Source organism: Cibotium barometz, chromosome 4, assembly GCF_041138505.1.
Source record: "Cibotium barometz isolate CiBa-2024 chromosome 4, ASM4113850v1, whole genome shotgun sequence".
Classification (NCBI taxonomy): domain Eukaryota; kingdom Viridiplantae; phylum Streptophyta; class Polypodiopsida; order Cyatheales; family Cibotiaceae; genus Cibotium; species Cibotium barometz.
In genome coordinates, this window is record NC_141049.1 from 29,194,458 (window position 1) to 29,210,813 (window position 16,356).

Below are 16,356 nucleotides of genomic sequence, written 5' to 3' on the forward strand. Positions count from 1 at the left end.
CTTGAAGCAGATGAGAACCAAGAGGTTAGTTTTTTTTTTGTTGTGGATTTGTCTTTATCAACTTTGTCCTGAAATGTTTGGTGATGTTGTTTCTGGCTAATGCTCCTTTATTTTTTCAGCTGGAAATATATGAAGACACATTCCTCAAACGTGCTTCAGGCAAGCGTATGGCGGGATTGGGCCACGATTCGACACTAGGAACATATATACATTGCCTAAAAATCCCTCAAATTGTGATATTTCACGCTAGCTTCTCCAAGGACAATGCCAGTTTTCCTCTGATGGCGATAAAGACTCTATCCAGGTATTTAGGTGGCTATCACTTAAGGCTGAATGCTAACAAGGCAATACTTCTGGAGCGGCAAGCAGCTGTTCGAATTTTTGGAGAGGGTCCTGGAGTATATTCGTTAAGATGTAAATATTATTTAACAGATGCTGCTTACGGGTTGGCATGTGGAATCACAGATCCTAATCTGTTGAGTGATTGCGGGAAGAAGCATCTTCTTAGAACAGCAAGGCCAAAGGTCCCTGTTGTGCCATTGATAGAGGATGAAGAAGATGATGCAGAAACGTCATCAAAAAAGGCTCGGCTGCCTGGGGGAAGTCTCTGCTCCAGATTAACAAATTTAGATTGTTCCAGTTGCTAAGAAGTTTCGTCATATTTCTCAATACTCTTCTTGTTTACCATTACAAACTATGAAATGTATATATATTGGAAACATTTATATGGGACATAGATGAAAGCTCTTGTTCTTTTCCAAACTCTTCCGCAAAAAAGGTTCCATGTGCATGCAAAATGTGCTACAAATGCTCAACAACAACAAGACATTTAGTATCGTACAATATTTTTTGAACAACAAAAAATACTCAAAGCTGTAGGTTTTCAAGTAATAACCATGTATTGTGTCAAGTTTGTCGCACCCCATGCCTTTTCATAGCTAGTGTAGAACTCTGTCACAACTGCCTCAAATTTCTCAACATCCCCATCTTTAAACCTTGCTTTTTGCAACAGAGGTGCTAGGCGATCAAGTGCCAACCACGCTTTGGCCTTTGCCACCCTTGCTTGTCCTGAAGAGCCTCGATCAGGTACAGCTGCATGAAGCTTCCTCCACACCTCAAAATCTGTACCCAGATGACCTCTCTGGGTATGATTAGATAAGAACTTTCTGGCTTTTGCACCTCCAAAACATGGTTTGCTAGGAACATTTCCGGTCTTCCCTGATCTTCTCAAGTCCTTCTCAATCTTCACTTGACCACAATGTAAACCTGCATCTGAAAGCACTTGCTCTATTTTTTTAATAGTTCTTTCACTCTCTACTACTGGTTTCATATTCCATGAAAATTCGATGTACATGTAGACTAGTTTCTCAATTATTCTAACCAGCGCATGCAAAACACAAATATGAACTCTGATCAAAGGGATAGGAAGAATTGGATCCCAATTAGGATCCACTCCTGGAGCATCACGATTTGGGAGTTCACGCCTATTACTGATTGCATTTAGGCATTTCCATTCTCTCTCTTTTCCTCCTTTGGAGACTCCTCGTTCGGTCATACAATACAGGCAAGGATACTTGGCCATTGCTCCTTGGGAAATACCAAACATGCATTTCAAGGTTTTAAGATCTGCAGCCAGGTGCCATTCAAACCTCATATTCACCATATCCTTCTACATAAAGCTTTTCGCCATTGCTGGATAGTGGAAGGAAGCTCAGTCTGGTTGAAGTACCACTTCAGAATTTCATGGGTCTTTGTTGGAACCTGTTAACAACAACTGTTAGATTGTCTACAACATCATAACAAGAGGATAGCAACATAATATTCTTTTTTTAAAAATGGATAGCACGTCACCTCAAATGCAGCCAGCCACCAAATCTCATTTTCGGATTGTACACTAAAGTGCTTCTCATCAGCATTACTGATACTTGCATCCAAAGCTCTATTCATTAAAGTAATGCTAACCCTTTCCAGCTTCTGTCCTTTGATCACCTCACTCTCATCAAGTTTCAAAACAAATTTCAGCCTTCCATTGCACTCATGTACACTGATGTCATAAAATTTCACCATAGCCATTTGTAATTTCCGAACATCCATGATGAAATTGTTGAACTCTGTAAGCTCTATAATTTTCTGTTCCCCGCTCTTTTTAGTCACTGTCAATGTGCTAGACACGTGACAAGGCTCTCCAACAAGTTCGACCATTCCCAAGTTGAGAATATTTCGAGCTTTGTTTACGTGAAATGGTTTTGGAATGGGAATTACTGTTTTTTTTTCCAAGCTTACAATTGAAACCCTCTTTAACTTTATTAAACAACATCCTGTAAGACTTTGTGCTTATACCAGCCATGTCACATATACCTTGTGCATCTGCAGGCGTGAATGCTTCACTCACCTCCTGCAAGGATTGCTTTGCTATGTCCGATCGAAGTCTTGCAAACTTAGGATGCTGTATTGCTGACTCCACGATGTCTTTTGTCAGAACTTTGCCAAATATATCAGAACCTTGCTCTTTTGGACCCACAACATCTGTGACCATCCTGAAGCAACAACGATAGCTATTTCAGTCCACCATTCATCTAACTATACCACCCCCACACCCAATCCCCCATCTCCAAAAAAGGAACTAAAGATGAAAATGAAAGTGAGTGCTCAAAGAAATTTAAGCTCAAAGAAATTATAGATCCCAATACCTGCAAGCTTTTACACGACGCTTCCATTGGCCACCTCCAACATTGAGTTCTTCCAATGGTTTGATCTGTCTCTTGCGTAATCGAGCACCCAATGGCGTGTCTTTCAAATATTGCAATTTTCCATTGAACTTTTCAAGTTGTTTTCGAAGGTGTGCATTCTCACTCTCCAATGTGAAGTTGTTGATTTCTCGAACTGCCAAAATTTCATTCTTCTCCTTAATAGTGTCCTGCATCTTACAAATAGTCTACTGCAAATGATCAAACTCTTTTTGTAACCCAGCACAAACTTTTGCTTTGTCCTCGTTTGAAGCTTGCAAAGCTGTTGAGATCGATGCCAAGTAAAAATTCGCACCTTCAAGCATTTTTATCCTGGCATCTCTATCACTCAAATGTCTTTCAAAGATACTTTGACATTGGCCAAACAGTCTTTTGCAATACCCAAGCAATCCATTTTCACCCTCACACAAAACTTGAAGAAACTTGTCAACCCAAAGAATGATGGAGATTGAGAGGAGGTTGGATCTGGTGGGTAAATACTACCATCCAACCAAAGGTCCATTATTTTCTTTCCTTCATTTTGAAGGTCAGTAATGCGGGCTTCGCATGCTGGCCTAGACCAATTTCTCTTACAGCAGCAGGGAGCATAATCGGGTTCTACTTGGAAGTGGATGTCCACCTTTTTCCTCTTTTGCTGCACAGGTTCCATTGCATTGTTCTGTGCTTTAACAACACCAAAAAGCATCATGAACTCACACTTTAACAAAAAAAAACCAAAGATATTACACTTATCTCCCGTGAAGAAGATTGCTTCATTAAAACCAAAAGACAACATCACTAAATAATACCTCCTTGTCCATCAAACAAACTTGTTGGTATCCTGGATGAACCAAAATGTTCAGAGTACTTGTAAGCACAACCCTCACTTGAAAAAGGTAAGAAATGGGATTGTTATTCATGCACAAGCAGGTATGGCGCATGAAGAACAAATACTTTTCCATCCTTTTTCAAAACTTGCCGCCTTGAGAAGAAGAGAAAATCAAAAACCTCCCGCTCAAAAAAATTCGGATTTGGAGTGGTTGTGGTTGTGCAATCGGGAAGACAATGAGGGAGACAATGCAAGATGATGGGTTGCAGGGACGAAGTTCGGTTCAAGTTTGGTTGGCTTCGTTACATTCAAAAGTGTAATGAAGAAAGAGAGTGGTGTCTTTTTTCAATAAAATAAGGCACCATAGTGGGAATAAAAAACTATACTCAAGATGCATTGTTTTGAATTAAAAAACACCCTACATGTCAGTTAATGGAATAAAGAACTCAAAAATGACGCACGTACCCTCCAATATTATATGTGGATTTATTGGCTTGCTTTGTCCACATCACCATCCCAAGGGATCTCTGACAAGGCCCCTTTTTGAGTCCAAATTTTCCCTAATGTCACTAGATGATCCAAAGATAAGAAATGGTTTATATACGTTACACCATTGCATAAATATCAAAGTTTGGAGAAGTAGGGGCAGCCAATGACAAGATTGAGGCCAGGGATTTCATTAACGTCTTCACAATTTCGTGATCACGTTAACAAAACCTAGTGTTAACATATTAAAACTTGTGATCACAATGTATATTCACATGACCTGAGAAATGACCTGTCGGAACCCACTAGTCCAGTAACACCTCCGGGCTTTTACCTTTCCCGGCGGGCCCGCCGGGAAAGAGAAAGAATACCGGCGGGGTATTATTCTGTATATAAACACTACCCAACACCCATCGTACAACTTTTGGGAAGATAGTCCTTGTTTTGGGGGCGTGATATCTCTCCTCAAAGTACTTGTAGAGCTCTCGAGTTGCTAGAAGTGTCCTCTTGGAAAGAACGTCCTTATTTTAGGGGCTGTCGTCTTTCCTTGTAGGCACTCCTAAGGCTATTGAGCCACTCGTCCTTAGTTCTTTGAACTGGGGGTAGGGTGTGGTTCGTAGCTAATACTTGCGGAGATTTAGGGACAAATTTGGAGTCATTCAGCTTTGCATTTGAGCCACGTACGTAATCTACCTCATTCTGCTTTATGAATGGTTTGATGGAGCCAAGAGTCCTGCTTAGGGGCTTGTATTGGTTCTTGATACTTGATATAGTTTAGAGTAGACAAGGGTCTATTGTCCTATACTAGAGTATTGGGCAAGCATAGATCTTTGATTTTTTTTGTGAATGTTAGAGAAGGTCTATTGTCCTATACTAGAGTATTGGGCAAGCATAGATCTTTGATTGTGTAAAGTATTCTTAATTGGGTACAAAAGGCATCCTTCATTGGGGGTGCAATGTGCATGATAGTTTCGAAGTAGTTTTGTAGTAAGACCTTGCAAGATAGTTTGAAGTAGTTTTGTGTTATGTGATGATCTTTTGTATTTGCCAAGATAGTTTCGAAGTACTTTGTCTGCTAATGTATGTTTTGTTATACGTGAGTGATTTGTTGTTTTTTCATTTGTGTATTCATTGTTATATGCTTGGTTGAATAGGTTATTTGTTGAGATGGAGGACAATGTTGGATCCAGTGATACCTCCAATAGAGTCCAAATTTCAAATAGCAGGAAAAAAAAGGCACCTGGGATAGAGTGGCAATATGCAATTAACGTTGGTGATCGATTCATAGATTGGGAGTGTAAGCTATGCCATGCAGTAAAATCAGGTGGGGCTCCTCGACTAAGAGAACACTTTTTAGGCGGACCGAAGAAAAAGTCATGTACCCACCCCTCTGCACCTATAGTGGCCAAATGCATAAGAGAAGAAATTCAAAAGAAAGATTCAAGAAAACATGACACTCCTACCGTTAATGTATCAAGGCAGCAAGAACACTGTTGTTCTAATCATCAAACTCCCGCTACATCGCCTACTTGTACCCCGAACGGCAATGTGCAACCAGAAAGTAATCTACCCAGTGCATCTTCTTGTAAGCGAAACTTTGATGTAGGAAATATACCCATGCGTCAAACTTCATTGCAAGAAAGCCTACGTCAAGGTCGACTCGATGATGCACAACTCGTCCTCGCTGAAGCGATTTACTTTTCTGGGAGTGCTATGATGATGGTGGACAGTGACCATTGGAAGAGAGCATGGAAGAAAATTGGTGAGTTTGGACCAGGGTTTTCACCGCCTACGTACCATGCTATGCGAAATGATCTATTAGAGAAATGTTATGCGCAGGTAAAAGAACGTGTACAAAGAATAATTCTTAGCAATATAGAGCTTTCTGGATGTAGTATAGTAAGTGATGGATGGTCTAATGTGCAAAGAAAACCATTAATTAATGTAATGGTTATTTCACCTAGAGGTGAGACTTTCATCCGTGCCGTGGATTCAGCTGGTTCAATCAAAACTGGGGCTTACATTGCTCGAGTCATTAGCTCTGTGATAGAGGAAGTGGGTGCCAAAAATGTAGTCCAAGTCGTCATGGACAATGCAAAAAATTGTAAAAATGCATCCAGAATCCTACAGCGACAATATCCACATATTTTTCCAGTAGGATGTAATACTCATAGTTTGAATCTTGTATTAAAAGATTGGTATAAATCTGATGATACCAAATGGTTTGCCTCGATCGTCGACACTGCTCCCCAGCTTGTGAAATTCATGCTCAAGAGACAAAGAGTTTTAGATATGTTTCGACCTCGCATGTCAGTTATGTTAAAGCTTCCAGCGGAGACTAGGTTTTGCACTCACTTTTACACTTTTGAGTCTCTTCTTAGAAATAAAGATGCAGTTTGTGAAACATTTACATGCATGGCATTTCATGACTGGGAGAACACTCAACTTGAAAAAGTGAAAGAGAAAATCAAAGTCTTGAAGGGAGCGCTTACGAGAAGAAGTTGGTGGAACAGTGTGATGGATGCATACCATGTAATGATGCCTGTTATGTATGCTGTACGAAGTCTTGATCAAAGAGCGCCTAATCTCGGAAAAGCATGGATGCAATGGTGGACTGTCCAGCGGAGTTTGGAGTGTCCTGAGAAATTAGAGCATTCAGTGGTGGAAAAGCAATGGCGTGTACCATTCTCCAGTAGACAAAGAAAAGTTCTGTTGAAGTACTTTCATGCTAGATGGATTGGAGCGCACTCGCCACTGCACAGTGCTTCTTACATGTTAGATCCTGAATATTGGAATATGGATTTGATGTCCAACGTTGAATTGGACTGACTATTTGTCACTTGTAAAATTTGCATACAATAGCTCATGGCATGCATCCATTAAAATGACACCTTTTGAAGCCATGTATGGGTATAATTGTGCTACACCTCTAAACTTCTCTGATCCTGATAACAAGGTTGAAGTTTCAAAAGACATGCTTGAACAAATGGATGAACAAATGGCAAAAATCAAGAAACACATACGTGAGGCTCAAAAGAGACAAAAGAAACAATATGACAAGAATAAGAGGGGTTTGGAATTTGAAAAGAGAGACATGGTTTTCTTAAGGGTATTGCCTTAACGAAGTAATTTGGTTTTGGGGAAGGATAGAAGATTGTCTACTCGTTTTGCTGGACCTTTCAAAGTTTTGAAAAAGATAGGATCATTGGCTTAAGAACTTGAACTTCCTTCTCATGTTAAGGTCCATCCAGTTTTCCATGTTAGTTTGTTGAAGAAATATGTTCTTGTTCACCATGTTTTGCAGGACAACTCTAAGCTTCAAGATGATGGTTCCCTTCGAGTTCAACCAGATTACATTTTAGATAGGAGAGTTTGAAACCTTAGGAATAGAAACATAGTAGAGGTTTTGGTTAAATGGGATTTATATCCTGTCGAAGATGCTTCTTGGGTAGATCTAGATACTTTGAGATCAGAGTTTCCTTCATTCCAACTCTGAGGACAAAGTTTTTGAGAGGAGGGGAGTATGTAATAGACCCTTGTAGGCCATAATAAACTTTTTTGTATCATGCATGTAGATAAAGTTTAAAAGCGATTTTTATGTGATTTTGGATGTTTGGGCAGTCTCATATGGGCATGTTCTGAGAGTGACATCCCACCTTCACAAACAGATGGTGAAACTGAAAGGGTTAATCGGGTTTTAGAGGACATGCTTAGGATGTATGTAAATGAGAAACAAACCAATTGGACTGACTATTTGTCACTTGTAAAATTTGCATACAATAGCTCATGGCATGCATCCATTAAAATGACACCTTTTGAAGCCATGTATGGGTATAATTGTGCTACACCTCTAAACTTCTCTGATCCTGATAACAAGGTTGAAGTTTCAAAAGACATGCTTGAACAAATGGATGAACAAATGGCAAAAATCAAGAAACACATACGTGAGGCTCAAAAGAGACAAAAGAAACAATATGACAAGAATAAGAGGGGTTTGGAATTTGAAAAGGGAGACATGGTTTTCTTAAGGGTATTGCCTCAACGAAGTAATTTGGTTTTGGGGAAGGATAGAAGATTGTCTACTCGTTTTGCTGGACCTTTCAAAGTTTTGAAAAAGATAGGATCATTGGCTTAAGAACTTGAACTTCCTTCTCATGTTAAGGTCCATCCAGTTTTCCATGTTAGTTTGTTGAAGAAATATGTTCTTGTTCACCATGTTTTGCAGGACAACTCTAAGCTTCAAGATGATGGTTCCCTTCGAGTTCAACCAGATTACATTTTAGATAGGAGAGTTTGAAACCTTAGGAATAGAAACATAGTAGAGGTTTTGGTTAAATGGGATTTATATCCTGTCGAAGATGCTTCTTGGGTAGATCTAGATACTTTGAGATCAGAGTTTCCTTCTTTCCAACTCTGAGGACAAAGTTTTTGAGAGGAGGGGAGTATGTAATAGACCCTTGTAGGCCATAATAAACTTTTTTGTATCATGCATGTAGATAAAGTTTAAAAGCGATTTTTATGTGATTTTGGATGTTTGGGCAGTCTCATATGGGCATGTTCTGAGAGTGACATCCCACCTTCACAAGTGCATACATTTGGATTGATTTTTGAGCATGTTATGGATTGAATTAGAAAAAGTTTTGTATGTATGAAATGTAGTCCTTATCACATAGAACAACTTTGCCAAAGTGAAGGTTTCATACTTTAGTCGTTTTAAATCTCATTTGATGCCTTAGATTAGAGAAAAAGTAAGAAAACATGATCTAACAAAGAAGAAAGTAGCATTCCGTTGGTCGGAACCCGAAAAGACAGCTTTTCAGAAGAAGTTAAAGGATGCCATCATATCAGCGTTCATTCTCTCTCTAGAAAATTCAATATTAAAGTCTATTTTTTGAGAATTCGGAGGCAAGTCTAGAGAGAGAGTGTCTCACAGCGCTTGTAGAGCTCGCCGAGGAGAACAAAACACTATCTCACGAGCGCAAGTAAATTCTCATCAGTTTTGGAGATACGGAAGCTTGAAGAAGGGTCGATTTTTTCAGTGTTGAAAAAAAAAACTCAACTTTGCTAATCTTTTCAAAAAGTTTTCTTTTGTTTTTTTACGCGAGCCAAAATTTGTAGGAAAGGGTCGCGCGCTTTTGGAGCACCATCTCACTTTTGGCTATTTTTGGAGAACGCGTCTCTATATTCGGCACACCGGGAGTCTGTGTGACACATATATCGCGAGACCTCTTGTGATTGCGATTGTGAATCTGATTGAGAGTGTGATTGCGATTGAGAGTGTGGTTGCGAGTGTGAGTGTGATCAAGGCAGCCTATGCATACAAACGCTCGAGGGTGGTCGGGTTGTCGAGCTTCTGTATAGAAGTACTTTTTCCGTTGTAACCTCTCTTACAATATAATAAAATCTCTCTCTCTCTCTCCATCTATTTGATCTTGTCTTGTTGTCTACCAATATTCTGTATTGTATTTGAAGCGGTCTTGTTACATATATATATATATATATGTACACATGTACATATACATTTATATACATATTATATACATATTAGCATACACAGGTAATGAAAACTTGTGTGTGTGTGTGTATGTGGGTGTGTTCGTGCGGGCAGCCGCCCACTGTCGCAATGCGCGGCCGGATGTGGGTGGTCCGCCACATGAGGGATGTGTGTGTGGGTGAGTTCGTGCGGGCAGCCGCCCATTGTCGCAATGCGCGGCAGGATTTGGGTGGCCCGCCACACGACTGGTGTGTGTGTAAGGCCATTCTTCGGAATGGTGCTTACCCTGGGGCACTTAGTCGGTAACGCGGCTAGTCTGTGTCCTGTGGTAAGTATGGCACGCCGTAGCGGTACTAGTCGGTAATGCGGCAAGCATAGTATCGTTATGGCGATGTCACCTTCCCTTCCCTTCCCTTTGTCAAATGCGAACATATGGTCGGTAACGCGGCCAGTGTATGTTCGTATCCTGTTGGTATTCCCATAGAATCGGGCGGCGTTTTGTCGTTAATGCGGCAAGTTGGTGTCGTCCACAGTGCATAAAATGTTTTTTGCATATTGCAGCATTTGATCGTTAACGCGGTCGAAAAAGTGTCGTAAATTTGCTTGCGTATTTCGGCATATGATCGTTAACGCGGTCGAATAAATGTCGTAAATTTGTTTGATTTGACTTGTATTGTTTTTATTGTGTTTGATCCATGCGATACTTGGTTGCTAACGCAGCATGAGTATTTCATGGATCAAAGTTTACATCATATTGTCTAAACGTTTTATTTTATAATATCGTGATTCGTAACTCGAAAAATATGAATCTCTCTCTTCTTATCCCCCTCTCTCTCATGATACACTTCACAACTCTTTCTCTATCTCTCTCATGATTCACTTCACAACACGATAGATGTGTAGATAATGTTTTTTTTTATTTCTCTTAAAATATACATAATTCTTAATAATTTCTTTTTTCTCCCTCTATTTACTTAAAAATTAAAACAATACATTATTTTTCTCTTTAAGAACTCACAAAAACATTAAAAATGTCATCTAATGTTTCTTCTCTCTATCTGTTCACAACTCTCTCTTCCTCTCCTCTCTCTCTCTCATGATACACTTCACAATTCTCTCTCTCTCTCTCGCAATGATACACTTCACAACTCTCTCTCTCTCTCTCTCTCTCTCATAATACACTTCACATCTCTCTCTCTATTACGATAGGTATGTAGATGAGGAGTGCTTTAGGATTACAAAACATTATTTTTCTCTCTTTAGGAACTCACAAAACTATAAAAAATATCATTTAATTTTTCCTCTCTATCTGTCACACCTCTCTCTCTTCCTCCCCCCCTCTCTCTCTCTCTCATTCGATAATGTATACACTTCGTAAGTAATAATGCGCTTGTTGCGGTTGTCTCACGTTCGATAATGTATTGCATGATGTTGAGTTCAGTAATATTGTGTAATATATTCTGTTTTTGTTTGATCATTGATAAGTAATGATACACTTGTTGCTGTTCTCTCACGTTTGATGATATATTGGATGATGTTGAGTTCATTAAAATTATTTGATATTCCGTTTTTGTATGAACATTGACGATATTGATATACTTGTTGCTGTTCTCTCACGTTTGCTTGATGTCAGTATCAGTAATGTTTGATATTCTGTTTTTTTGTGTTTAGTGATATTTGCTAGATTTACGAAGACAAAAAAACATGCTTTCCCCCGAAGAGCGTAAAATTGTTCTGCGAGCAATTCGCATTGAAGCGGTCATCACAGTGTCACAATGTACTGATGATGTCGTCAAAAAGATCAATGAGTCTGAGATACTCATGCGAGATCTAATAGACCAAATATGGAAAAATGCACAGCGTCGGCTTCGAAGCGGAGGCAATGCTGAGTTGCTTGATAGACAGAAGATAGCAGATTTCAACCATCAACACATAACACGAACCATTTTGGGGAGCATGCATGTAGCATGCAGTGATCTTAGAGATGCTGCCCCGCCTGAAGCCAATAGCAACGTCTACAGTTATGGGATGTTGTATGGAGCGAGCAAAGAGCCAAGAGCAAGCGCATGAAGGCGTTGGATGCAGAGTCCCTCCCCAAAAGAGTGCGCATTGCCCAGGACGTCGCTGCAACGTCCAGTCAGGCAGATGCAAGTGGTACAGGTGTCATTAATCGTACCATCTACAATTCTATGTGCACACATCTTATTGGCATCCCGCACGAGGCTCTGTTCGAAGGATGAACAATAGGCTCCGGTGTTTTTGGAACAGTAAAAGAGTATACTATTAAAGGTATATCATTTTTACCGGAGCACATCACTTTTTGCGGAAAGCACTACAAAGGAGAAGGCAGCGCGAAGTTCGAGAGCTTCCAGGTAGAGCAGGGTATGCAAGTGCTACATCCATCGATTGTCCGGTGCATTGCCTTTACAAAAGAGGCTCCTTGGATCACAATTTTTCCGTACTATAATGGCGGTGCTCTTGGTGATACTCTTCTAAAGGTTCCCTTCAGATTCAGTGAGTTCACCAGAGCAATTTTTTGTTTGGATCGAGGATGGAGACAACCCCCGCCTGATAATATCCCTTTAAGTCATCTAGAACTTTCAAAAATAAAACAAATAGTAATAAGCATGCCACATATTATGCATGCCCTGGTGGAAGGCCTAGCGGCAGCACATATGGCAGGTATTGTACATACCGACCTACATCCATTCAATGTAGTGTTGGATTATACAAAAGAGCTAAAGCCACGCATAGGTATTATCGATTGGGGGTTGCTGCTGAGAGCGCCCAAAAAACGGGTGTCTCTCAATTTTGTATTTGAAGCAGACAAGAACGCTGAGAAGGTGGCACAGGCAGTCTCCTACGCAGACAGAGAGCGAAATAAACGGCCGTGGATAGCCCCAGAGCTTTATGATCCATTTTTGGCAGATGCATACACTCCTGCATCTGATGTTTTTGCCTTGGGATATTTATTACAAACTTTATATGACTTTTGGCAAAAAGTGCAAGAGTTGTGGATGGATAATAGTTCCCATGACAAAGTTACCATGGATACTATTATTCATAGAGTCAAAAATTGGATGTTTCTGCCTAATCGCGATGAGCGAAAATCAATTTTGCAAGTAGTTGAATTTTTTAGATCACTAAATACTGACCCTACGAGGGCACAACATCCTCTTGTAGAGCTATCGGTGGCATTCACCCCAACTTTGTAATGATACAATATCAAGAGATTAAGTTTCAGGAATGGCATTTTGTTTCTCTCTTCAAAATTTGATGTGTCCAATGTTTCAAAATTTTGTTTCTAGCTCTTCATTGAGTCTTTGCAATATCTCTCTCCTCTTGTGGTGTTTAAGTTTATGTTTTCTCTTCAAAATTTGATGTGCGAGCATTGTTTGGAGTGTTTTTGGAGTCAAGTGGATATTTCTCATCGAGTCTTTGCAATACATATCTCCTCTCGTGGTGTTTGACTTCAAGATTTTGAGAGTAATGGTCAATTTATCTTACGTTGATCTTTACAGTTCATTAAAATCCTAAAGTCATTTACGTTCATGCAGATATGGAGCAGGCGCAAGCGAACGAGCATCAGGAGTTAGCCAAGAAGGCATACGAGCAAATGAAGGCCCTTGCACATGGCCTGACAGCCCGCGAAGCTACAAGAACAGCATGCAGGTTATCGAAATGGACAAATCCAACTTATGCCCAATGGAAAGACATAAACAAACGCGTAACCACAGAGATGATAAAGGAAATATGGCCATGTCCTGATGGCGAGATTAAGAAGGGAAGATGGAAGATTTCTCGATGCACTCACAATGATATCAAAACCAATGCCGAGCGCATTTTCTTGGAGGTGTACGGTCGTCCTCTCCATAACGCCGACGCTCCACTGTATTTTGCTAAAATGCTATATGCTCAATTTATCTTACAAACTCCAGTGGACTTCGCCTCCAGAGAGGCCACTGTCAACACCCACGACATACGTGAAGAGAAGGAGAAAGAAGCTGATCGATTAACTCAAGCATGTAGAAGCAATGGCATGTATGTCTAAAGCATGTCAACTACAAGAGGTCAAGCAAGCACAAAGAGTGGGGTGCACCATCATTAAGGTGTACATCTTCATCGACATCAAATAAAGACTTAGATGGCATCATTGTATTAGCCTCTAAGGCTCTAGGAACATAATTGTAAATCCTAGATAACCACACAACCATGACATCCTTGTACGCCTAATGTTATAAAAGTAATCTATGTCCCAATACCACCTATTCCAATTCTTTCATAGTTGGTATTGCCAAAGGGCCTCCCGGGCCCATATATATAGAAAATTTTACCCCGCCGGGCTATATGACGACCCCGCAGGGACCCGCCGGGATAAAGCAAAGCCCGGCGGGCCCGCCGGGTATAGAAAAAGCCCGGCGGAATTTTTCCCGATTACCTGATCGCTTGTCACCGGCTTTTTTGAGAACATGTTAACATGTGAACATGTTAATAACATGTTATTAACAAAAAAAATTTTGTGATCACGTGAATATAAAATCAGAGATTGAGGCACAATTATTTGACCTTGATTTAAGTGAACTAGAACTACTCTTAGTGACTTTGTCTTCTAGTTAAGCATCTCAAAAAGCTACACTAATCTAATATGGAAAGTACCATACAATATGTAATAGTAAAGGAGCTACATAGTAGTACAATTTATATATGAAAAAATCAATTGAGCTAGTATTAGGAAAGTACAATACAATATGTAATAGTAAAGGAGCTACATAGTAGTACAATTTACATCTGAAAAATCAATTGAGCTAGTATTAGGGCCAAATAGTACACACGTGACACACGTATCTTAAAATTTTCAACTTTACGTGATCACTGATCACTTGAAGAATTTAACTTCTATATGCATAGTATTATAATTACACATATATATATATGTTAGCATCTTCTACTTCAACTTGAAGGATACGATTTTTTTTAATACATAGTATAATGTGTTTGTCATATATGAAGTATATGAAGGCAAGGTTACTGGTTTGGCGTCTGACACAACAACAACGACCGTCCGTCCCGGAGAGTGAGAGTTCTGCAGGTCGTGCACGCTACAAGCACATCCTCCTCCTCCTCCTCCTCCCGCCTCCCTCTCTCAACTGCATTTCTAGGCGGAGACCGCTCCTGTTCTGCCTTCCACACTCTTTAACTGCATTCTTTCCACATACACAGAATGTCAAACAGATAGAATGGCATTATGGCAGCTCCATCCCTGGCAGTTGCTCGTTGCCTCTGGCGGGTCCCACCCCGTAGCTTCGCACTGTTACTGCTGCTTCTGCTTCTGCTTGTCTTGTCCTTGCGTCCGAGGGCGTGGGTGGTTCTGCTCCTTGACGGAAACGGTCTGTGATGTCTCATAAATGTATAAATAACTCCCGCCTCTTTTCACTCGAACTTCCGTGTGAATTTTTTTAAAAATCCAACTCTTCTTCCATTCTGACTCAACGTAGTGGGAAAGAAAAAGTGCCATGCATTCTGTGTGTGCTCCTGTGATTGAGAGAGAGAGAGAGAGAGAGAGAGAGAGAGAGAGAGAGACGGAGGGAGGGATGTAGGCTGGATTCTATGTGTGTGTGGCTGTGTGTGTGTGAGAGAGAGAGAGAGTGAAAGACAGGGAGGTAAGGAGGGAGATTCATTTCTTTGTTGATTTGGCTTCACGCAGAGGCACCTCAAAGCGAGCGTTACCTGAGCGACGTGATCCAACTCGAGGTAGTTGCTTTTACTGTCGTTGACATCAGCTAGAATAATTGAAATTTTAAGCCACACAACTTCTGTACACTGTGACACTCTCTCTCTCTAGTCAACAACCACCCTCCCCCAGCACTCACACACTCGCGCGCGCGCACACACACACGCACTACATGATACCACAACTGTGTGTCGTCTTTGTGTCTCTGTCTTCTTCTCTCTCTCACTCACATACACACACACACACCCACACCAAGCGTAGGCAGACCCAAGCCAGATAGCCGTTCACAAAGGCCAGTTTTTTCTTAATCGAAGACAAGCAGGCCACAAGCACCCAGCTGCCTATAACGTTCTTCCTTTTCAAGTGCCTATAGTACACTAGTGCTATTGCATGTACTGTGGCACTGTATATATATGCTCTACTAGTGTACAACTGTGCTGCATAAAGAGGATACACTCTTTTTCCACAAGTGGGAAGACAAAAATGTTTGACGATTTTATGTAATATTATTGCAAGACCCATCACAGAATTGTGATTTCCTCAATGCAGAGACAGCCGGGATCAAGGCCCCCACAGTGCCACAATGACTGCCCCGGGTGCCCTGGTGAATGCCTGGCCAGGCCCAGCTTCGTCTCCGGCGCCCACGGTTCTACGTCCGGCCTGCGCGCAGTGTGGATATGCACCTGTGTAATTTAGCTTCATCTCGCTTTTAATGGAATTATTCAATTTGCTTAAACTGATCGCTTCAAACACAGCATGGCCGGTTCATTTCTCATAGAGCACTCATTGCCATTAATTAATCAAATCGAGTTATTTAACTGCACTTCTTTATTTTCATCAAGGTATATACTGCAAGATCTGCTTTTTTGCATGGAGCAATGTATTTCCCTAGTAGACCTCGCGTCCTTTACTGTACTTACATGGTCGTCTTTAAATATGCGGTCGCTACCGAAGCACGAAGCATCATGATTCCAGAAATAGGTGCCTTGCCAATCTATTACGAACACGGCTCGAGGCCCACAAATAGGGCATGCATTATAACCATATATTGAAATTCCTCTAATCATTGTGATGAGATATGCAAATAATG

General features: G+C 40.6%; 1 protein-coding gene across 1 annotated transcript; it reads left to right on the forward strand.

The window, feature by feature from the left end:
- The first annotated feature begins 14,587 nt into the window (after positions 1-14,587).
- Positions 14,588-16,038, forward strand: LOC147639132 (uncharacterized). The gene is made up of 3 exons (XM_086782809.1): positions 14,588-14,922; positions 15,240-15,286; positions 15,816-16,038. Exons 1-3 carry the CDS (start codon positions 14,781-14,783, stop codon positions 15,960-15,962), a joined length of 336 nt encoding a protein of 111 aa, XP_086638935.1. The 5' UTR covers positions 14,588-14,780; the 3' UTR covers positions 15,963-16,038.
- Positions 16,039-16,356: the final 318 nt, after the last annotated feature.